This window comes from Phlebotomus papatasi, chromosome 3 (assembly GCF_024763615.1).
Source record: "Phlebotomus papatasi isolate M1 chromosome 3, Ppap_2.1, whole genome shotgun sequence".
In the NCBI taxonomy this organism is placed as follows: domain Eukaryota; kingdom Metazoa; phylum Arthropoda; class Insecta; order Diptera; family Psychodidae; genus Phlebotomus; species Phlebotomus papatasi.
This window is the reverse complement of record NC_077224.1, coordinates 50471131-50495557: the sequence shown is the minus strand read 5'-3', so window position 1 is coordinate 50495557 and position 24427 is coordinate 50471131. Positions and strand designations below refer to the sequence as shown.

General features: G+C 34.6%; 2 protein-coding genes and 1 long non-coding RNA gene across 4 annotated transcripts in view; 1 reads left to right on the top strand and 2 right to left on the bottom strand.

Moving 5' to 3' along the window:
* The window catches only part of LOC129806713 (uncharacterized), a 52391-nt gene that overhangs the window by 3777 nt on the left and 24187 nt on the right, over positions 1–24427 (bottom strand). Inside the window, exons 14-24 of the mRNA XM_055855484.1 lie at positions 18267–18349; positions 17853–18044; positions 13934–14075; positions 13487–13621; positions 13042–13331; positions 12746–12961; positions 12636–12675; positions 4427–4563; positions 3980–4171; positions 3743–3914; positions 2884–3683 (exon numbers count right to left, since the gene is read on the bottom strand). Of these exons, the coding sequence (XP_055711459.1) occupies positions 2884–3683; positions 3743–3914; positions 3980–4171; positions 4427–4563; positions 12636–12675; positions 12746–12961; positions 13042–13331; positions 13487–13621; positions 13934–14075; positions 17853–18044; positions 18267–18349 (2399 nt within the window). The remainder of the gene's footprint in view (positions 1–2883; positions 3684–3742; positions 3915–3979; positions 4172–4426; positions 4564–12635; positions 12676–12745; positions 12962–13041; positions 13332–13486; positions 13622–13933; positions 14076–17852; positions 18045–18266; positions 18350–24427) is intronic.
* LOC129807203 (zinc finger protein 184-like) lies at positions 8790–18487 on the bottom strand. Of its 2 annotated transcripts, XM_055856307.1 has the most exons (7): positions 18267–18487; positions 17853–18044; positions 13934–14075; positions 13487–13621; positions 13042–13421; positions 12746–12961; positions 12530–12675 (listed from the first exon to the last, which is right to left on the bottom strand). In XM_055856307.1, the coding sequence occupies exons 1-7, from the start codon at positions 18393–18395 to the stop codon at positions 12598–12600; spliced, it is 1272 nt and encodes a 423-aa protein (XP_055712282.1). In that variant the 5' UTR covers positions 18396–18487; the 3' UTR covers positions 12530–12597. The 2 variants fall into 2 exon arrangements, with proteins under 2 accessions (XP_055712280.1, XP_055712282.1); XM_055856305.1 differs by lacking the exons at positions 12530–12675; positions 12746–12961; positions 13042–13421; positions 13487–13621 and adding exons at positions 8790–9120; positions 9186–9967.
* LOC129807206 (uncharacterized) lies at positions 21162–21710 on the top strand. The gene is made up of 2 exons (XR_008752249.1): positions 21162–21441; positions 21515–21710. It is a non-coding gene; the product is annotated as an uncharacterized LOC129807206 (long non-coding RNA).

The window sequence follows — 24427 nt, the reverse complement described above, 5'->3', positions numbered from 1 at the left end:
AATATTGAAAAATATGTTCGGTGTGCAGTGCTAGTTTTTTGCTATTTTAGTCACTCATTCTAAATTTTGCAGTGCTTTTTTGAGAATTATTTACATTTTCAATACCTTCTTTATAATTAAGAGTTCTGGTGAATGCCCAAAATAATTTTAATGGGTGAGAAAATGAGGTGTTTTTTGGTGCCCCAGAAAGTGTTTATTTGTACCCCGGGCGGTTGGAAAAAAGCGAAAAATGCATGGTGACACAATTTTCCTTTTTACGGAAAATTGAAGTGCTTCACATCATCCTTGTATACATTAATATGGAAGGGTAAGCAACATTTTTCTAAAATTCAGTTTTCTTAAGAAATTCAGTCAAAATCGCATCTTTCAAAAGTGTTTGGTGGTACCCCAGTTTACCCTATGGTTAATCATGGGTAAAAATATTTCTCAAAATACATTTTGGTTCAGATGAGAAAATTTTTGTGTTTGGTAAAACTTTGCAAAAATTCCTCTGCGGCAGTCTCTAAATTTTAATGTTGTGTGGATTTTGATTCCTATCTTTACCGAAACATTTCACAGCTTTCTGCCCAGGACCAAAATAGAAATGTCATAAATATTTGTGCCATATTCGTCAGGTCAAGTAGGAGATCTATTTCACATATTCCCTCCCATTTTAGTTGTCTAGCTAAATCCTAATCATTCTACAATTCTTTTTTATATGTTTCTTTGTCAGACAATTACAATTAGAGAAATTATTACTCGAACTCCTACTTCTCTGACAAATGTCATACAAATACATATAATTTGCTATCTTGTTCCGGCCGGGACGTTCAAGCTGACAATTGTCAACTTAAAAAATGGCCTTACAAATTTTCACGTGAAAAACAGTGCTTCAGAAAAATGTGAAGAAAAGAATGTCTTTTGACTAAACATATGGCTTTAGTGAGTGCGTTAGGCTTCAGGCTAATCATGTATGGCCTCTTTAATGCTATTGTCTGAATATAATCAGTGGAAAATTAATATTCAAAGGCAGCCTCAACCACATTCAAAGGCACACTATGCAAGCTGCCTTCAAACAAATCGACATCAAATTTTCAATTTTCTCACTGGGAAAAACTGAGGACTTATGAGTGCTAAATGGAGAAGCACTGCAGTAGAAATTAAAACTCATTTTGTAGATTCCGCAAAAAAAATCTTAAATTTTAAACATAATTTTTTGTTTAAAGGCAAATAACTTTCCTCTAATTCTCATCTCGGGGATTTGTATCGGGTTTTCTATGTCTAGAAGAACCTATTTATTTTCACTACTGAATCATGTGTATGAGAGGGAAAAAAACTAAGCAAGCTTTGCTTCTTCTTCTTTTTCTTCTTCTATTTTATGTAAGGCTGTCGGACTCACTCGGGTGACTCGGGTCCATATAGCCAATTTGTTCACTTAATTCAAATTTAAACTTTGCATTATCAAATGTATTTCACTCTTTTTCTTTTTAATTTATTTATCACTTATTTATTTATTACTCTTTTTTATATCACTTATTATTATTGTTACTATACGATCACTGTTTTTGAATTACTAGGGTGGAATCACCAGTTCTCGCCAGTGCCCCACTTCTCGCCACTTACATTGAAATCGCTATTTTTCGCAATTTATGAAATAAATGAGTCGCAATTTTTTTGTATTGTTTCTGCTTCTACGCATAGAATCGAAAAATAATAATTATTCGTTTTGGATTCACGATTTTGATCACTTTTTAGAGCAATATTTTAAGCAAGTGCATCGAATCCAACATCTCTTACCAAATGTACTAAGTGTCGTCAAATTTTCATCAGGCCAAAAATACCTATTTGGGTAAATAATTTGTCTATTGAATATTTAATTGCACTTGTGGAATACATGTAATTTGTATTAGTCAATTTATATTTCATTTTATATTATTTTTGTATAAAAATGAGGCATGGCGAGAAGTGGTAATATTCTGGAATTGATTTTACCACCTGTCGCCATATCTTTTCAATGGGCGACGCTAACTTCACTTCGTACATTCTCAGTTGTCAAATCTGCATTGTTTACTTTCTGCAAAAGCCCCATAATTTGATTTCTCAAATAAAAGTGAAGAAAAATCATTTAAAGAGAGTAATAATAAAGTGATCACAAGGAAAGAGAAATGGTGAATGTATTCTTTTCATAGCATTGCCTAAAATAACCGAGTGTGGTTCTTTTCAAGTGGGTGGCGAGAAGTGGTTACAAATTTTACAAAACTGGCGAAAAGTGGTAAAAAGTGGCGACGAAATGGTTATTTTTGCATTATTAATAAAAATCAGTTTTTTAAGTAGTCCAGCGTTATGTTCTAGGATTATTGTTTTCACGTATCTAGAGCCAATACATCTAAGTAACTTTGTGTCAAATTTGACTTATCTTGTAACAAGGATTCAAAAGTTATGATTAAATGAATTTAATTTTTTCCTAAACATGGCGATAGCCGGTTATTCCACCCTATATGCTCATTTTTTCATTATTAATGCACTTATAGTTTTCTCTTATTTCATTAAATTTTCTGCATTGGATCACTATGTGATTTATATCTTCCACGGTTTCGCACTTGTCGCATAAATCTGTATCTTCTTTTTTTATTAGTTTTAGGGACTTCGGCAAGCTTTGCATTAGTCGCCTTTCTTTCACTCCAGTGTTAACGGAGATCCATAACGTCAAATTGAAAAAGAAGAAGAAATGTCTGGTTGACACAATCTTTGTGGGAATTGTACAAACTGCTTGTGAAACAATTGAATATTTTAGCTGAGACACACTTAGAAGTATTATATAAATTTTATCTCAGGTACGAACCACTAAGAAAATAGCCTTTGCAGAGTGTTCAATGATGTTCTCAGAGAGAACTAAAGACTTACCTTAAGAGCTTTCGAGCGTTTATACTCATTGCCGCAATAGTGACATTTGTACTTTTTGAAGTCCGAATGCACCACCATATGCATTTTTAGGGTGCGTTTCGTGTTGAGTTGGATTCCACAGTGTGGACAGACGTACATGGTGTCATTGTGGATGTCCTCATGGGTCTTCAGCCGAGGCAGATTTTTGAACTTTTTGGGGCAATATGAACACTGAAAAGGTCGTTCTTCACTATGTGTAATCTGATGCTCCTTCAAGCCGCCTTTTGTACCAAAAGACTTGCCACATTCCTCACAAATGAACGGTCTGTCACCAATGTGGATGGCACGAACGTGAGCCTGCACGTTGACCGTTTTGCTGAATTTTTTGTCACAGTACGGACACGGATGGATGAGTTTCTCTGATTCTGGCAGGTGAATGACTTCGTGCACTTTAACTTTTTTCTCTGTGGAAAATCTCTTCGGGCACTTTGAGCACACAAATGGCATTTCTTGCTTGCAGTGTTTTTCCCGGACGTGCTCTTCCAGCAAATACCGCCGGCTGTACCTTTTGGAACAGACCTTGCACACATTATCCGCCTCCTTTGATCCACGTCTTCGTTTCTGCAGTGGCATATCCTCATCGTCGGCGGGAAGAGAATTATCGGGTACGTAATCGATGACATCATCGTCATCCAGAATAGGTATCTCTTCATCTCGACATTCTGCATCGGCATCATTGTTGAAATCTTCCCTAAAGATCTCTTCTTTCAATTTCGATCGAGTGTTATTTTGTGTCCTTGCGGACTTTCTCGGTCGTCCACCTGAAAGTCAATGAATTCATTGATTTTTCTTTATATATTATTGCAATCTCAACTCATACGTTTCTTCGGGGCTGATACAGCCTTCACTTCAGCCACTTCCTTCTTCACCACAGCCGGACTCTCACTGTCGAGATCTAGAGTATCTGTACATTGGTCTACGAGCATGGGATACTGCCTGGTAACTTCGTCATTCTGTGGCAACTGAATTTGCGTCACAAGAGCACTAAATTTCTAAAATATAGCAAAATCATTAATATAAGCATAAGAATATTGCAAGAATGCCATTTAAAATTTACAATTTCCTCATCATCAACTCCATATCTGTACCGAATGGCCTGAAGTTCTGAATCTGGAACACTTTTGATCAGCATCAATTCACTGAACATCTTTTCTGATTTGAGACATCGGTCCCCAAATGTTTCCAACTTCGACAGGAAGTTGCAACACTCTCCACACATAGACGACAGACTACCATCGTAGGGCAGTAGCTAAAATAGGAAAGTTTCTAAGAATTAAAATGTTTTTCCCAAGGAGAATCCGGGAACACTTGAAGGGTTTCTCCGGGAAAGTGACACAAAAAATACAAACATAGCAACCTTAGATTATTTCCCCTATCGAAATTTTTGTTTTCTTCTTCTATTAACAACGCAGAAATGACAGAATAACAAAACACATTTAGAATAGAATAAAAATTAGTAAATTGTGTAAAAATTAGGCCGACTACATGCAAAACATTCACTCACCGAAATCATAAAGAATTTGTTAACGATTTCCAATTGATCGTTTATTGATTCCATCTTGTATATTGAATCTGTTTCCGAAGAGTCATTTTTAGCACAAAGTCTACACCAATTCTGCCAATTTCCCAGCATTTTTAACACTATTTACGCAATTTATAAACAAGAAAACAGAAACTACAGAAAAACCTGTCTGACAACCAGACGCTCTCCGCGGGGAATATGTGACGTTTTGGCGTGACAATTGACTTTCATGCAAGTTATCATTTGCTGGCGGCTTTTCAATAATCGGTTATAAAACATTTTCAAAATAACAGTTTTACAAAACGGTTTACTTGCTATAAAACTATTAAGTATTTATATATTGTTATTATTCTGTCAATAAATCACAAAATAATTTACAATTATCACACAGCAAAGTTCTAGAAAGAATATAGCTCAAATTCAGGCAGTGTGAAGGAAAATGGAGAAACACTTATTTTAATATGAGACAATTGACATTTTGTACTTTACATTAAATATTGAAACTTTTTTTTGAAAGTATCCCAGATTTAAACTCGAAAGAAAAACAATAAAATTTTGAGCTCTAAATTATAATTTTAATATTCTTGAATTCATGTGATTTTTCATAATAAAAATACTTTTCAAACAAATGTTTTATTCTGAGTCATAGAAGGTTAAGAAAGGATAATATAATAAGAAAGGATGAAACAATTCTTCTGGGCTGATAGAAGTTTGTAAATATTGCCCCGCTGCAGAATTTGAATCTTATTGTGAATCCCTTCTTCTATTTTTTACTATTTTTTTAGCATAATTTTCAATTGATTTTTATCGCAAATAAAAAATATGCAAAAAATCATTCTAAATACTCTAATAATTGTCTAATATCGGTGTTAAATAAGAAAAGTACTGTGCCGTGTACTTTTGGGGGTTTTCGAAAGCTGCTGTTTCTTAAAAATCAATTGAAAACAAGTGGCGAAAAAGTACCTACACAGTGGCGAAAAAGTGTTTACAATATGGCGAGAAGTACTGAAACATGCATTGTTGCAGGAAATGTACTTTTTCAACCAGATACTCAAAAGTACCCGGTGGCGAAAAGTACTTACTCTACCCTATTTAACACATAAATAAATTATTTATCTCAGTTAAGTTAGAACTTATTTATTTTATTGCTTTATTTTATTTTTGAAATAATATTTTAAAATAGTTCAAGAAATTTGAGAGGGTAAGAAAATTACTGGGAGTTTTTCCAATAATATGATACTATGGAAAAGCTAATGCAATGTAGATTGCCGTAAAAATAACTATTTTTTTTCATAAAATTTATTTTTATTAGAATAAATTGGTTATGAAAGTTGTTTTTTTGACAATTTTTAATCAGGAATTAAACTTTTTTTTTCTAAATCTTGGCAAAAAAAAGAATTTTATAGAAAATGTTTTGACGAACAAACCGAAAACGGATTTATCGATCAGGAATTGTCTTTAAAGTTAATTTAGATCATTCTGTACAGAAAACATATCGGTCCATTTTTTGGTTTTTTTTTGTTTCCCCTCCTTTAATCCCGGTTAGGTCTTAGGCAACAAGCCTATTTTGACCGCCTGCCCAATAAAAATAAATAACTAACTAAATAAATAGATAAATAAATAAATAAATAAATAATCGCTTAATAATAAATACATGAATAAAACATACTTCGTTACACATAAACACTTCTTTGAGTGAATAAAGCTCTAAACCAATGAATTTAAATATTAATTCCGTTTCTCTTTACGAATTTGGCTATTTTTCAGTGGCATTTTTTTGGTATTATATTTATATCAAATTACAAATAATTTCATAGAAAATTTTCCACACGCGTTTTGGAAAAAAAGAAAGAAAATAAAAGGAAACCTCACGGCTTTTGTACTCCATCTATTAAAAAACTAATAAATACCAGATTTCGACAAAAATTTTACAAGAATCTTGTGTAACAATCTCGCTAAATGTGGGTCTAATAAGATATATATTTATAGCAAGATTTAATAAAAATCTTTAAGAAAACAGGGTGATGTAAACATCTTGGTACTTTACCTCATGAAACAATTTTTTACAAGATTGTACTAAATTGTTCACAATTTAGTTCTCAGTATACCATTGATTTTTTTAATCTTGTAAATATTTAACTAAGGTATAAAAGATAAAATATTTTCAATTGAAACAGTCCTGAGATAATTTCCTATAATATTTAAGAAAATAATTTTTTTTTCAAGAGTGGATGAAACGTACAGGAAACCTATTACTACTATCTTTCATAATAATAGTAATAATTACTACTATACTACACATTTACACTTAGAATCATATTGCACTCCAGGTTCCCTTCTGCAATGTATCTTGAATTTCAAGAAATAAAATAAACTTAAGCTTAAGAGAAATTTTAAAATTGCTGTAGAGACGGTTTTAAACCGGTTTCATCTTTAGAAACCGGTTTTAAACCGTCTCCAGAATAGGGCGGTTAACCGGAGAAAAATTATTGCAAATTCCCATAGGAATATACTTATATATTTAGGAACATAATAGGAACTGCAACTTTAATCTGACAAATATATGTATAACTTGCTATCTTGTTCCGGCCGGGACGTTCAAGCTGACAATTATTGTCAACTTCAAAAAGGGTCTTACAAATTTTCACGTGAAAAACAGTGCTTCAGAAAAATGTTAAGAAAAGTTATTGTACAATGTCTTTTTACTAAACTGATGGCTTTAGTGAGTGTGTTAGGCTTCAGGCTAATCATTTATGGCTCGTTCAATGCTATTGCCTGATTACAATGAGTGAAAAATTAAGACTCAAAGGCTGCCTCCAACCACATTCAAAGGCATACCTTCCAGGCTGCCTTTAACTCTTTCGCGTCATTAGGGTCATATATGACCCGGGGAAAAAACAATTTTTTTTGACTATTTACATTAATTAAAATCTATCGGTTTGTGCACGACATCATAATAGAAGGATGTAAGATTCTTGGCTAATTTTCTCAAGACTCCAGATATTCAGGAAAAGAAAATACTTTAGATCAAAAATCGCGAATTTCGAACTTTGTGAAATGACTTTTCTTTTTCAAAATTTTTTATATTAATTTATTTTTTTCAACAAAAAGTTCTTTAGAAACACAAAATAGAATATCCAAAGATTGTATATTGCATATTTTGATATAATAAACTACTCTCAATTTTCCAGAAAAGCGTGTAGAATTTTCCGGGTCATATATGACCCTATAGTCCCCAAGGGTAACAGTGTTTTCGTCCCAAACCTGCAGCGAAATGTAGTTGCGACATTGTTTTTCTTTGTGAAATGCAGGTGGGATATCTTGCTTCTGGACATTTCATCTTATATCTGATGAATTATAACATATTTTGCAATATTTTAGAGAATTCTGCAAGCGTCTCATATTGTGCAATTGTATTGTGTGTGAATAAATATGTGGATAAGTTTATTTTTGCCAAATACCACTCAAAATATTGTGACAGTGACTGTTCAAGGGATTACCAGGAAGATTCCTTGAACACCAGGAGTACAGTGTTCATCAAGACAATCCAGTTTGCCATGGTTTTGGCCAAATTAATAACTTCAAGCAAAAAAAACTCTTAAAAAAAAGCTCGTGATATAGATTTTGAAAATGGTATGTACACTTCCCTTGAGGACACTAGGGTCATATATGACCCGCGGTTTTTCCGAGTTTTCACATAATGGAAATTTTTTTTCCTGTCTGAATTATTATATTTGATCATAAAGTATTAGGAAAAACTGAATTTTATTAAAGTCTTCTTACCAATTTCTTTTCTGGCCGTTCGTAACTAATTGCTGGTCAATCTGCTGCAATCACTATGAGAACTCAACAAAACTCATCTATACTTACCAAGTAGTTCGAAAAACTCTCACAAAGCTTATAATAAAAGTTTATTAAAATCGTTAAAGTACTCTAGAATGATATATCACAAACGTAACTCAGAAATGGAATCTAAATTTGCTTAGAATTATCAACATCAGAAATTTAAAATTGTTTTGTTCGAAATTTCACGGTTTTCGAAATTCAAAATTTTATCATAGACCGAAAGTGCCTTTTATTGATTGCATTTATCATATATAAAGCTGTCTCCATCCAAATATCTAGTTTATTTCAGAAACAGAGAGACTCGTTTCACAAGAACAAGAGTCGAGTCCGGCATAACTATACCAAAGACCTAACTGACACTCTTACCAACTGACCCATGAGATCTCGTTCAATATATTCTATCACTTCATTACAGAAAGAACAGAAAACTTTGTTCTACAATCCTGTCAACTTCTGGACCAACGACAAAGATTTCATTATGCAAAATCAGAAATGTATATTTCACGAAAGATAGACTTTTATTCGTTACAGCATGATACGTTTGTTTTCATGCATTTTCTCTTCTTGATTTCGATTTTGGGACAATCCATTACAGACGAGAGTGATGCAATCCTTGATGTATACTTACCTAAATCGTCTTACTTTGGCTGTAAATGTTCGAGTTTAGGAAGAATGGTTATTTTAGTTGGTTCTCCAGAAGCCGCTAAAGCCGCTAACTCTACCGGATGCGCCTTCCTCTTGTGACTCAAGCAATTAGAGCCATTCGCGAAAGTTTTATCACAGAAAGGACATTCATAGGGTCGTTGACCGGAATGTAATATAAGATGATCCTAGATTTCGGCACAAATGGCTATTAAGACTATTCCGCATTTTGAATATATAAGGTAAAACTTACCTTAAAAGTCTTCCGACGTTTGAACTCACTACCGCAGTAGTTGCATTTGTACTTTTTGATATCTGAATGAACTAATAAGTGGCTTCTAAAGGTTCTGCGGTTTTTGAGCTTAAGATCACAATGCGGACACTCATGTGTAGTGTCTTGGTGGGTATCCTCATCGTGCCGCTTGAGGGCGCGCTGATTCTTGAACTTTTTGGGACAGTTTGAACACTGAAACGTTCGTTCTTCTGTATGACTGATCTGATGAGCATTGAGTGCGCCTCTAGTTTTGAAAGAATTCCCACATTCCTCACACACAAAAGGTTTGTCATCTGTGTGCATTGCTCGAATGTGTGAAGGTATTTTGTATTTGTGATTGAATTTTTTATCACAGTGAGGACAGGAATAGATAAGTCCCTCAGTTACAGGAAGATGGCTAATTTCATGAATCTTTAGTTTTTTAGCACAGGAAAACCGTTTGGAACATACTGAACACATGTGAGCCATTTCTTCCTGACGATGCTCTTCAAGAATGTGTTCTTTCAGTAAATGTGGTCTATTGAATTTCTTCGGGCATTCTATGCAGAAATGCTTCTTTTCCCTTGGACCCTTCCAGATTCTCTTTCGTTTCTTCGAAGGAGAATCTTTCATTTGACTTTGGATGTTTGGTTCAGTGTTCGTCATTTCATGATCGGTTATTTCAGTCATTTTTAACTCGTTCATTTCATTGTCTTCCTTCTCCTTTTTTATCTTTGCTTTTTTCATACTTAAACTTTCAGTGAATTTCTTCGGTCGTCCACCTAAAGGTCCACCAAATTAAATTTACAAGATTTAATGAGTTTTAATATTACGCGTATCTGGCTTCAAATATCTATTCTATACAAAGATATACATATTTTAAGTAAGTCGTTATTGAGTCGTTAATGGTAGATTTTAAGATAAGTGTGGATCAGCGATACAGTGATCGTTTGAACAAAATGATCATATATCCTTAGCGGTTGATCATTTAGTTCAGATGTCATTGTTCATATCGACGGCTCCATTCCATATTGTGCTAAGTCGACTTAGCCTTATATTACTTCGAAAGATACGTCGTTTCTGGGTCCGAGATCTATAACTTCAAATGGGTCTCCTGAAAAATTGTCATTCTGAGATAGAATAGTATGGAATGGAAGCGTCGATATAGTCAACTGTAGCACAGTTTCATTCCCTAAATGTAGATAGTAAAACACGAACCCGGACCAACAAATCAAGTGAACAAAGATTTAACAGAGAAGAGAAACGTGACGCAAAGGTCCATAAATGGAGACACTTATAAGAGAATTATGTATAAATACTCTGGCAATGTCATATGACCTAAACAGTAAACAGTAGGGGAATTCCGTAATTTTCGTGGCATTGTCACGCGTGAGTTCGAAATCTGACAATGCCATTCGAGCTTTTTTTGTCAAATTATATGAGTTCGAAAATGCAATTCATTGAATTTTTGATGAAATCCCTTTACTTGACGAATTTATGAAAATACAGTACGTCTTAGATGATTTGTTTAACAAAATTTATTGTCATTTGAATTGCCAGAAATCTCAAATATTTGACTTCTGACAATGCCACGTGAGCTGAAATGACAATGTCACGGCTACAGAATCGCATTTTCGAAAAAGCTCTTCTAAGATTCGAACCCAATTTGTCATATGGCATTGCCAGAGCGTTACAGAATTCCCCTTCAGGTGAATCTAAACATTGATCACTCTCAGACTCTCAACTAGTTCAGTAACCTTAGTATGATGGATATGTCGATAACGATTTCTTGTAAAGCGTGTTCACGATAATATTGTTCCAAATGATTTGATATTTTTATGACAGATGTCACTAGCTCCGCATATTCGTTGTATGTAAACATTGTAACACGTGTTTTTACCCTTATTTTGGTGAAACTCTCATCAAATTCTATTCATTTTTCACTGAGATGCGAAATAATAATGGAAAAGGGAAGGGAACTGATTGTATACACGTATCTAAAAAATCCTGGAATCAATTACGCAGACCTTGGAAAACTCACAGATACCTCACACCAGACCGTCCGGAGGGTGATTCTTCGATTCCTCGACAGTAAAACCACTGCCCAGAAACTTGGATGTGGAAAAAATCGGAATATTGGAGATCGAGATTTGGAGAAAAAGGTGATCATGCGCTACAAGAACAATCCTTCGACATCTGTGAAGGATATGGCTAAAAAACTTAAATGTTCTCCCAATCTTGTGCACAAAATCAAACAGAGGAATGGACTGAAGACTTTTAAGGTCCATGCAGCCCCTCATCGCACGGATACACAAAGTCAGTCAGCTAAAACATGAGCTCGAAGGCTGCATGATAAGATGATGTCTGGCTTTAGTGCACCTTGATTTAAAGCACCTTGATGGATGATGAAACATACGTAAAAGGAGACTTCAAACAATTACCAGGACAGCAATATAACACCGCAAAGTCTCGTACGTTTGGATGGCGATCTGCTCATGTGGACGTCAGAGCAAGGCGTTCTTCATGCAGGGCAACATGAACTCGTCAATTTACATCACGGAGTGCCTCCAAAAACGCCTGTTGCCTCTGTACAGATGCCATGACATACTGCCGATCTTCCCGTAATCCCGAAAGCATATTCGACTTGGCTCCTTAATCGTTCTTCACCAACGAAGTCAGGAGAGTTCCAGGAAACTAAGGATGGAGGGCACTCCAGCGTATTGCGGTGTATTCACAGTAATTCTGGCTATATTCTGTTACATTTAAGAAAGAATAAGATCGCGAGTACAAGCTGCCGGGATGAGATACCTCCGGGCGGTTAAAGAAATCACTGGTCGAGATCGATTGAGGAACGTAGCAGTTCGTGGGGAACTAGGAGTTGAGAAAGTGCTTCTTCGTGTTAAGTTATCACGAGTTCGACGGTATGGTATTTGAGGGATCGACTTCGGGCAAACCTAGACCTAGACCTAGGCCAAGATGGATAAAACCTATCTTAGAACGCTTTGCGAGCGACTACAAACATCTTTCTAAAGTGGTAGAACATGAGCTGCTAAGGGCATCCTGGACTTAGGATTCCGATTGGGACAATCGGTTGAAAATGAATTGAATGAATATTTTCGGTCCAATCAATGAGATGTAGCAGAAATTGAACTAAGGAAATCTCTCGACTTTCACTATTTTACTCTTTACGACGTTTATAATAGAAGATTGATAGTCCTCTTGATCTACCATCGAATGCGAGAGGAAAGTCAAGTACACAAGAGGAAAGTTATTAATGGACTTGAAATAAAGGACAAATTGTTAAGTTGGATCACCATCTTGAAAATTGATCCAAAGAATCCAAAGACGGTTTAAAAATTAAATATTTATTTCAATAATTTTAGTGATCCCAAAAAATTAACAATACACCATATCACTTCCTCCTCCAAATGGAATTTTTTATTCTATTGCCGAGAAAGCCTCCATGATCGATAGGATTGAAGACATCATCCTGTAAAAGCAAACGATTAATTGACTTTTTAGTGATATTTTGTGACCAGAAGAAGCTTCTTCTGACTTACGTATGGAGCTTTGGGATTGTTTGATCGAAGGCTGGGGAATAGAGTGATTGTTGCATTGGCCCAGGCTATTTTTTGAGGTCCTTTGGGATTGTCGCAATGTTGGTATAAGTGCTTGCAAACATTTTGAATAACGTACTTCCTGTTCTGCCTACTTAAAGGTTCTGTCTTCCCAAACAAACCGCTACCGCCAATTTTAATGAAATGATCTCTCAGCATCTTTTAAACAAAATTGAAAAAAAAAGTATGATCAGTTGTTGACATTTCGACTTAAAAGAAAACCTGTCAACTTCGCTTACCGGAAGTACATCCTCATATGAAATGTTCAACTGTACTTTTTTCCGGCGTTTCCTTTGAGGTGGCCCAGTATCGCTAATATTATTTTCATGTGGCTCCTCAAAAGCAATCATGTTTTCAGGTTCAATATCAATGTCATCATTGCTGTTGCTTTCTTTGAATATTTCAAGGAAGATTTCACTGCTATCTTCCCGATATGTGGCATATTCTGAGCTTGCTTTCCGTGAAATTGATGGTAAACTACTTCTAGACGAACCTCCCGATTTAACAATAACATATTCAGGGGCATTTTCTTCGAAAACATGAATGAACGCATGGGAGGAGATTCTTATTTCTTTCGGATCATAAATCGAAATCTCTGGTAAGTCGAGGTAGGAACAAGCTTTTATAATAGCAAATGCGTTAATAAATATCTTGAATATCACTACCTAATAACAAGTTACTTACCACTTTGGACGAAATCATCGTATTCTAAATCTGTTCCAGCATATGGAACGGATAAATACGATTTTTCCTCACAGTAAGACACCACAAATAGCTTCTTCTTCTTCCTGGTTGAATTAGTCTTTTCAATATCAGTATCTGAAATTAAAGAGAAATACTGTAACATGGAAAGCAGTATCTCTTGATTTCTGCTACGTACAGACTTTGTCTTATCGACTTCGTTCTAATTGACTCCTGGTACAGCTGAATGGACATCAAGAAAGAAAAAAACACAAAAGTGCTTCACAAAATTATTTATCCACTCACTAATTTATATTCTTCACATGACAAATTCAATTTCGGACTTATCAAAATTTTTCAAATGCGTCAAAGGTGCGTTGAAAATAAACGTTTCAAGAGTCAATGTCAATAGTCAAATAAGACAGAATTGTCAAAGAAGTCAAAACTTACGTTTTCTAGGAGCTGGTAGAACTTCCTCAGATTTTTCCTGCTTTATGATAACAGGAGCCTCTATCTGCACTTCAAGAGGATCAGGGGACTGTTCCTGCTCCACGGAATGATTTTCAGTATCAGTCAATGCTGGACAATGTTTCTGCAAGTATGAAAATCTATAAAGTTCTCCTACTTTTGTTACTACATCCTGAATAATATATAATTATATAATATCTGCAAACTATCAAATATTCTTGAAGGTAACATTGACAATATTAAATTTGAAAGAAGAAATCAACTGGCAAAAATATTAGCGAAAAAGCCCAGCCTAGGGATGCCTTTGAATTCCCAAACGAAATTCTCGGGCCTCACGGGGAAGTGCGTTGTACAAAGAGTTTAACAAAAAGAGTATGCGGTAAAATGTTTTCCGCCCTGTTTTAGGAACAATGAATCCCTGAACCCTGGCCGAATTTTCCCACTTGTCAAGAGAAGCCAATTATTCCGGGATTCCAGTCGAAACGAGACGATTAAGAAAAAAGCAAGTGCATGCATTTAACCCTTTAAGGACGATTGGGTCACCGGTGACCCAAAAATGAAATTTTTCCTACGGGGTTCTAAAGCCATATTTTGCTATAAAAAGTTAGAAAAAATGATTTTTTCTGACCCCCGATTTTTGACCTTAATCAAATGTCTTAAATGCTTAATGGAAGGATGGTAGGTCGCATCTAACAAATACGTCCGTATTCCGTATGCGGACTAATTTGATTACGGGGGCCTATAACGCAGATATACCTTATATGCGGTTATTGAAGGCTACTGTCAAGCAGTACAACGTCTCACGACCTTCTAAAAAGGATAGAGCTCAGCTCCATAAATGGGTTGAAGTAGCTCTCGTAAGAAGAAGATACTAGGGTGTTATGTCCCGGCAGCCTCGAACAATGTACAAGGAGTAGTTAATTTTTTAATAAAAACACAGGTTGCATGATCAGACCAGAATAATGTTTTATTAAAAACTATTACTTATCAAGATTTTAATTGAAGAACTCAAAACAAAAGAAACTCTATTTTAATAGGGAAATGCATACGACTTAGAGTTTTTTTTTTGCTCTGAGCGCCTCAATTCTGATTTACAATGGAGTAATTGTTCCGTGCAGGAGAAGGGTGTATGGAGAAAAGTTCAAAAATCTTTTGGAAATCATAAGGTGTTTGTTATTTATTTGGATTCAAGAGAAGTCCATTAGTGAGCAGCCAGTACACAATTTTGGATAAGTTTGCATTCATGTGATCAAAAGCTGAATAAGTGTGTAAAGGCTCGCCTTCCACGTATATCTGCAAGTCATCCGAATACAGATGATACGAACAGCCATGCAAGACAGACGGAAGGTCGTTTATATAAAACATTAGGGGACGAAGGATAGAACCTTGGCCAATTGCCTTAATTAAAGAAGCAGATGAAGATATTTGCTTCATCTCATCTCTGGCTTGAATGAGAGAAACTGCTGAAGAAGAGAAATTTCGAAGATCGAAAAGTTTGAAACAAATCAGATCGTGAGGCAGTCTATCGGAGGTTTTGGTAAAGTGCAGCAATACCAATACCACAAAATGTTTGCGATCAACAGCCGCCGTACATCAGATCATGATTTATTCGAAGGAGAGCATATGTAATGCTGTAGTCCAGAGGCGTGCAAGAAGCGTTGAAACTGAATAAACGTCAAAATAAGTTTGTTCTTTTAGCGTTTTGGCCATTGACGTACATGTTTCATTTGACGTTTATTTGGTTTCAACAGTTCTTTCACGCCTCTGCTGTAGTTACTACTAAAACCTGACTGGTTCGCACAGAATAAGTTGCTATCGGACAAATAAAAGGTGATTTGTTCATGCAATAGAAACTCGAATACTATCGAAAGAGATGGTAATAGGCAAAGGACTGAAGTCAGTAGGCGAAATGGGGTCTGATATCTTTGGATTTGAAACAACTAAGGTAGTTTTCCAGAGATCTGGAATGAAGAGGATTGTGATTGAAAACATCAGTGAGCACTGTTAATAGTATCGGGAGGACAATTTTAATGAAATCAAGGAAGACGCCATAAGTATAGATGTCTCTGCCTTCCACTTCCACTTGAAGCATACTTCACTCTTCTCTGTATTGTCATTGTAAATAGGAAGGTTGTGAAATAAAGAAGTAGACATGCAGACCTAACATGTGAAATAGCATAAGCTACGCTCGTTTCGGAGACTCAACTAAAAGCTAAACCCTCCCACGGTTTGAAACCGAATAAACGTCAAAATAAGTATGTTGAAGTAGCGTTTTGGTAATTGACGTACAAGTTTCAGATGTTTGTCGGTTTCAAACGATTCCTGCACACCTCTGATTTAAATCATTCGCAGGCAAAGGTTTACTTATTAAAAAGTCAATGGATGGTCGAAGTCCAAGCTTCTTTTTTAGTTACACCATAGCTTTTTCAGAGAAAGGTTATGGTTACTCAGGCCGCATACTGTGCTTCGAAGATGTTTAAAAATTAATCTACAGTAGACTCTCTCTCAATCGGACATATGGGGCGAAATGTCATCCGGTTTATCGATAGATTTGTGCGTCAAAATCATTGTAAATCCTACAAAAAACGTTCAATTATAAAGAACCACGATAAAACAAAAAGAACTATAGCTAATTTGAGCAAATTTACTTCAAAATCAAACGTGAAAATTGTCAACAAAATTCTTCGCCCGATTGAAAAAGAGCCGATTGAGCGAGAGTCTACTGTATATGTTCAGAAATATCGGAGCGCCTCCATTTTTTGTACGCCATATCACGACCAATGGCTGATGCAGGGCATAGTAATTTAATATAAAATGTGTTTATAAATGTTACTGGACTATTTCAGTCCACGACTTCAAGACCTTTCAAATGAATCCATAATTGTCCCATTCTGTTGATAAATAATGCTCCCCGTCTGACCAGGTAAGCGTGGATTATAGCCTCAATTAACCCCTATCTTTCATACCTTACTTTTAAGAAGGTCCCATACAAAATACCCCTTACTAAATATATGTGAAGGACACTGTTTTGCGTTCATGGTGGTGAGCAGCGGAACTACGAAAATTATGTTGCCGGCCGTGTTGCTCAGCTGACAGTGACAATATGGAATATTTTCCAAATCATTTTATTTGTTTTGAAATTAATTCAAAGATTCTTAGTTATTTTGCGCAATTTGAGTGATTTTAATAATAATAATAAATATGCGACATTGTATTTCGGGTAGGGAAAAGTGTAGTGATTATAGTGATCCTATTATAACTCTAAAATACGTGTTTTTATTTCTTTTTCGTGGATATTTTTAGGAGACAATTTTTTATGCAAAGCTTTTTTTCTTTTTTAAAGTGTTAAATCAGTAATATCTGTTAAATAAAACATATCATTATCATTGTGGCTTGTTCCGTTTGTATGATATTCGGAAGTGAAATCATGAGGTGCATTTGACAGTTTCACTCGCCCGCCATTGATGTACGTGGCAAAATCCAGCCCTTAAATCGAGCCTACCACTCAAGATCTTTCCGATGAGGCCTAAAAAAGTGCCTAATGCTGTGGTGTTAATTAATGGCTCAACGCTGGGAACCCTTACCCTGTGTCAGACGGGTCTTGGAAATCTTTTTAACTTAAAAATCTAATGGAACGAAAGTTTAACGGCCATTGTCTAATTAAGTGAAAATTCGGTCTAGGAAGTAAAAACGTAATCACACATAGCATATTCCGTAGTGTGGAAGGTGTGAAACATTAAAAATCGAATTTTCTCGTTAACAAAAATTTAAGTAGTCTCTGGAATCGCTCAGTAAAAAAAACACACAAAGTTTTTAAGCCAATTAACAATAAAATACATAAAAGAACGGTAAATAAAAGAGAAAAGGGTCATCTAACTTGTGTCCAATTTTCTTCACTTACCACATCTTCATTATCAACTCCGTATTTGAAGCGAATGGATTCAAGATCATGTTGTGTGATGTTTTTTCGACTAATGAGTTCTTTGAACATTTCATCCGCTTTTTGGTATCGATTTCTGAAGTCATTTGCTTTTGTGATGAAACTGCTGCATTCACCGCAAATTGAAGATTCCACTCCTTCAAAAGGAAGAAGCTGCAAAAGTTTAATTAAAATAAATTTTGTGAAATCCGGCAACATTTGAATGGTTTCTATGTTTTATAGACTTTAAATTAAAGCTTTTAAATTTTAGATAATAGGCTTTTCACAGGCTTTTGTGAATTTGAAAAAAAAAATGTAAAAGATTATGTTCTATAAAATCAAAATTAAATTTACAATTTATTTTTATGTGAAGTGAAAGTTGTAATACTTTCTTACCGAAATCATGAGGTATTTGCAAATAACTTCCAGTTGATTTGTAATTGATTGCATCTTCTGTGCTCCATCTTCACTTGAAATATCTATTTTTGCACAAAATCTACACCAGTTCTTCCAATTTTCTAGCATTTTTAAATGATTGTTATTAGAATTTGCATCGAAAACAATTTATGAAACTTTCTTTGACACTGATGACGCTTTTCTGGTCTTGAATTTGACAGGTTTCCTAAGTTCAGATGGCATGAAAGTTCATTAATTACATGCCAGTTACATTTAAAAGTGATTTGAAAATCCCTGCATGAAATAACAGCAATATTCCGAATATCCTTAAGAATTATTGCACATCAAAATTAGATTCGATGAACAGCCTCCCACCCGGTAAATTCTGCAGAATTCTGCAGAAATTCGTCAGATTCGAATTACTAACTGCCGAAAAATCAGCAGAATTTCTGCAGAATTTTGTTCTAAGGTGGATCCGATCGTTGTATGAAAATTCTGCAGAATTTTCTGCAGAATTTCTATAGAAAATTTTAAAATTATCGGCAGAATTTCTTTAGAGTATTTAGTTAGATGATTTCTACATTTCTTCTACCCTTTCTAATGTTTCTAAACATTATTTTAACTACATAAAAATATGTATTTCAATTTATTTAAAATTCAATTTTTATTCAACAATTTTACGTGAATACTCTCTTTTTTGTACAATATTATTATAGTGTTATAATACAATATTATTAAATCAGCCATAATAGAAAATACGAAGGGGAAGGAAATGGTTAGAAAACACGAAAGAAATTCGCGATGCTCACGAAGTCGCACGACTATCCCGAAGCCACACGAAGTATCCGATTGAATGACAAAGAAACGTTAAAATTTCAAAAGTGCAGAATTGCAGATCGAAGTTTTGCTGGGCTTTTCTTATGGCATTTTGTAATCTCCTTTTCATTGCGATTTGCAACAAAAAGTGATCAACATTTATCTGAATTTGAATGATTTCTTTCCTTTCTTTAGCAATCAGTAATGCGTTTTTTAAAACCTTTGATAAAAACCAAATTTTTGAGTATTTCAATCATGCTAAATTCCTCGAGTTCATAAATAATGCAAGAAACAATTAAAATATTTTTTCTAATTTTAAAATGTGATTATAATAAATATTGTTTTATTATCATGGCTACTTAGAAAAAATTCAAAACAAAATGTCAAAAATTCTCAATATAAAAAAAATCATTGTAGTGCAAAGAATTTAAAATTTTGGATCCCTTTTGCATTCTCAAACAAAAACCCAAAAAAAACATTAAAAAATTCCCTATATTACAAAATTTAATTCTAGGTTTTTGTTAAAAAATATTTACAATGCTTTTACGTGATATTAGACGGAGTTAACATTTTTAAACCTTAACTAAAGTGATAACACGATTGAATAAATAATTTAATTAGCTTCCTTTTCGTGCAAAAAGCTACTTAATACTTTATCTATAAATGAATTTGGAAAAAAGAGGTGAAAACCAAAAAATGGCATAGAATATCAGATTGACTTAAAATTCCACCATTTTTTATATTGACTTTGGCATTAGAAATGGACATTTAAATAGCTAATATACATAACCAAAAAAGTGTTAACGTTTATTTGATTTCGTCACTTGAAAATAAATTCGAAAAAATGCAAAAAATAGAGTCGAATAAACATCTCTTCGACAGGGAATCTCTATTGGTACTTTTGCCGAAATGTTGAAATTTATTTAATGTATCTAATAAAATGTAAGTAATATGGCGTTTTGTCATTAAACAGCGTTTTTCAATAAGGTTAAGTGTTGAAATTTCGTATTCCAAATGGTACAGAGTAGGGTATTGTTCACCTATTGACATATAGGTGCTGACACGAGCACTTAAAGTGTCAATATGGTGTTCCTTTCACCCTACGAGAAAATGTAAAAATAATGTATAAAAATTAAATAATATAAATAAAACATAGAATGATTCTAAAGCTCTATTGTAAAGAAAAACAATTCCGATTTACCGTTGAAATTTAACATGAATTTTTCTTTTAAAAAAAAAACTTGAAAACAATATGACAATTTGTAAATTTAACAGGAAAATATAATGCAATGTGTCCTAAAATCCTTGGCAAATTGTTAGGAAAAATTATATTTAATGGAAATTGGCTTTTTGTTACAAAAATCACTGAAAAGTCACTTTTCTTTGGCTTTTTTTTGTCAATTTTCAAAAAATTTGTTCAAAAATCACAAGAAAAAGGGTAAATATTTATTAGAAAATGAATTTACGAGTCCTAGAACCCCTTCGTAGAAGTCTTACAGAATGGAAAATTACTGAACTACTGAAGACTTAGGGCCTCGACAGACCTGAGGATTAGCCGAGAGACAGCTTAGCGCAATTATATTCGCTATAATGGTTAAACTGCTTTTCCATCATTTTCCTCTAAGGGCCTCGACAGACCTTAAAATTAGCCGAGAGGCGGCTTAGCGTAATTATATTCGAAATAATGATTATAGTACATTTCCATCATTTTCCACTAAGTCGTCTCTCGGCTTAAATCGTAAGTCTGTCTAAGAAAGCATTACTTTCATTAAACTAGAACTAGAAGATAAAATTCTTTCTTAAAGAAATTCTTCATGATTTGTAAACATCTTCAGAAACGTTAGTGTTTAAAAAGAATTTCCTTTTCCAAAAAAATCCTTATAATTTATATTCAAAGGGCATTTCTAATCATCTAGCAGAAATAAAATGAAAATTCAATTTACAAATTGACCAAAAGCTGGGACTCCGTTAGTATTTTAAAATAAAAACATTTGAAGGGATTCGTGTCCCACTTATCACTTGTCACTGTCCCACTGTCCTAAAAGCCATCTTTCTTTTTCACATCCGGCATCTCCACCTTCTCACACTTTTTCCCAAACTATCGCTGTCAAAAGCCGGAGCGTCCAACACAACTCTCTTGGTAAAAATCAAGTTTTTCATTGAATTTTAAAGTTATTTCGTGAACTTGGCCATTTCTATTAAAGAGAACAGCAACTGAGGGGGCAACTGAAGTATTTGTTGCCCCTTTCTGAATTTTCGCAATGCTTATTGCCACTTTCTACTAAGATACTATTGAAAGTCTTCAGGGAGAGTCCAATGCAGAGAATCATCTAACAGTCTGGATTCTTTATACTTCAAGGTGAGTTTGAAAATTGCCCTAAAATTCAGTGAAAGATGTTATGTAAACTAAATTTATTTTCTTTCCATTAAAGGTAACCCTTCAAACATTTGATGGGCATTTTTAAGGCGTCCTAGCGTGAATTGAAGCAGTTTACAAGCTGCTCAAAATGAAGCATTTTGTAAAAAGAAAACCAATCCTAATATTTAGATAAATTTAAATCTGATGTAAATTGATGTGAAATAAATATGAGGAAAGAAGTATTGTAAGAGATTTATTTTAAAATTATTTTAATAAAAAAAATTGTAAAATTTGAAAATTCTTTGACGTTTGGATTGGACCCTTGTGGCAGCCGCTGCCAATTTTTTTTTTTTTTTTTTTTTTTATAAAGAATATATTTTGCCTGGAGGCCTGACTAAATGCATGCAGAATTTATCTAGCTATTTTTTCGTTATATCATTTTTAATAAAAATTATTATTGTTTACATCCGCCTGAATTGTCAGACATGTCAAAAGCAATTCAGCGCTCGTGGTGCCATATGCGAATCCGCAGGTTTTATTGAAATTTGACGGCCGAAATTCATCGACCTGATTTCTCACAACAAATTAAATCTGGATCTTAATGCGAAAGAGTGGGACAGAAATATACAAAACGTCTCAGAGAGAAAAGAATGAAAATTTCGATCGCATGAAATTCTCTCGATCTAAAAGGTGTAGCTGCGGCATTAGGATTCGATTATAAGAGCAAATGATTCATTAGATTTTGAAAAATCAATTAAATTGCTTGTTATAAAGATTTTTGAGACTTTCGGGAACTGGGCCGTCAGTCTGAAGCCGGCCTTAAGTTTTTTATGCATTCGACACATTGGCACACCTTTTAGTTCGGTATGATTTCATGAAATCAAAATTCGCGTCTCTTTCTCTCTCAGAAGATTTGCATAAGTTAAGCCGACTCTTTCGGTCTCAAAATTGGGCTGAAATAAATTTAATTTGATGTTATGTTTAGAATTAAAAGAAGAGTGCGAAAGAGTGGGATAGACATATTCAAAGCTTTTAAAAAGAAAGAGATGTAAATTTTGTCTTTATGAACTATCCTGATCTGAAAAATATTCCGGAGCCATAACGGCTCCCATATCAAAATTCCACTGGTCAATCGTGACATTTTACCAGACTCTTGGTATTGTTTTGCTGGTCACCATGTACTCCTTTTTCGCTTCGTTGTTCCTGAGCCCAATCCTTTCTGCTGCTGCGACCACAACAAACGTCTCCGTGATTGCACGCTGTAAGCGACCTATAGATGTCATCAGCATAGGCAAACATTTGGAGCGACTTGTAATAAAGGGACAGATAATCCTAACCGGCTTATGTAGGTGAGATTCTTAACGTGAGCTAACTCGGAGTGCATGCAAATTCGATTTGATGCTGAAGTAGGGAGACGCCATTCAGTTATCTTGAATCAAATTCGTGAAATTATACAAGTTTTGTATTTGAACCAAAATGTCAAGGATTTGGATGAACTGACAGAAAAGTGTTATATGGGTGAAATGTAGACCAGAATGTTCTCTATAATTTTGCCGTAGAACTTGAACTCATCGATTACTCAGAAGCCAAGATAAGCGAGGTTTTTTGTTTCTTAACTCGTTTTTTCATCCAGAGTGCCCCAAGTGTTCATTTGTTGAACTTCAACTAAATCAAAGAATTGTTGTATTTTGTGGGACTTTCCATTTAAACCCCTATTTTAAGTGTCTTTGTGGAGTAGAGGCAGTCAAATTGGCATCTGAGTGATTTCAAAGCGTTATTATGGGAAAAATCAATTTTTTCACACTTAAACGGCAAAATCGGAGTGATAGCGTTGTCTGAGCGGAAAATGATGTATGGACGAAATGCAGAGACAAATGTGCTCTACAATTATGTTGAAGTAATCATCAAAATCGGTTCAGCGACAGTCGAGATAATTGAGGTTATGTGAGATTGAAATTGGTTTTTCGACTGTGACGCCCCTGGTGTTGGTCCCACGAAGTTCAAACATTCTAGAAAGTTGTAGCATTTGGTGAGATCTTTCGTTTAAGCCCTCATTCATCAAAATCGGTCACATAGAACCGGAGATATGATTTTTTGAATTTCGTGAACTTTGACCCCTCATATCTCCGGTTCTATTGAAACTACAGCGCACTTACGCACCATTTTGGAAACGTCCTAGACTGGACTACAACATACTAAAATTTCATTAACTTGCACAATGCCGTTTTTGAGAAAAGTGACTTTGAATTTCGATTAATTTTGACGCTATCACAGCGCCACCTGTGGTGACTTTTTGAACTTCCATCTGAAAGTGCTCATCGAGACGAAACCAAAAAGGTAAAATTCAGGTCGCTATGTTAATTAGAACCGGAGATAGAGGCCGGTCAATGTTCGAACTTTGACCCCTTATAGCTCGGGTCAGGGGTTATGGATCGACTTAAGGTTTTTTTTGTTTGATAGGTATAATCAACGGCTACAACATACTAAATTTTCAGCCAGATGCACAATGGAATTTTTGAGTTATTTAACTTTTAAGATTTAAAAATTTTCTTTTTAAAAAAAGGGGGGTCTTCAAAATGGCGGAAGGAGGGGTGGGGGGTGGGGGGTCTATGCACCAAGTTGCAATTTTCACCCGATATATAACCTTTGCCGAAAACCGCAAGTCGATATCTTTTTCAGTTTAGGAGCTATTAAGCTCCAAAGAGCGGCCGGGAACGTAAATTAGCCACATATATATTCGTGATCAGGAAGTGCTGAAACACATTTTGGCCAAATTTGAGGTCGATCGAACGACATGAAATTTTGTTAGGATTATAGTAGGTGAGATTGTTAAGAATCTCACCTAATACGATACATGATACACAAGCAAATTTAGAATTGGTAGAATTCTCTTAAAACTTGGTCTAAAAAAATACCGAAAAGAATTAAATTAATCTAGAACTGCATAATTTAACGGATCATCAAAGTAAAAATTTCAAAATAATTT

Bases quoted from the DNA above. Each gene is read 5' to 3' on its own strand.
- LOC129807203 (XM_055856305.1), bottom strand. From the start codon at position 18,395: ATGCTAGAAAATTGGAAGAACTGGTGTAGATTTTGTGCAAAAATAGAT. The intron at 14,076-17,852 runs GTAAGTGAAGAA...TCATACTTGCAG, and splicing joins GAGTTGATAATGAAGATGTG to AAACATTGTCCAGCATTGAC. The intron at 9,968-13,933 runs GTAAGTTTTGAC...GTGGACCTTTAG, and splicing joins TCTACCAGCTCCTAGAAAAC to GTGGACGACCGAAGAAATTC.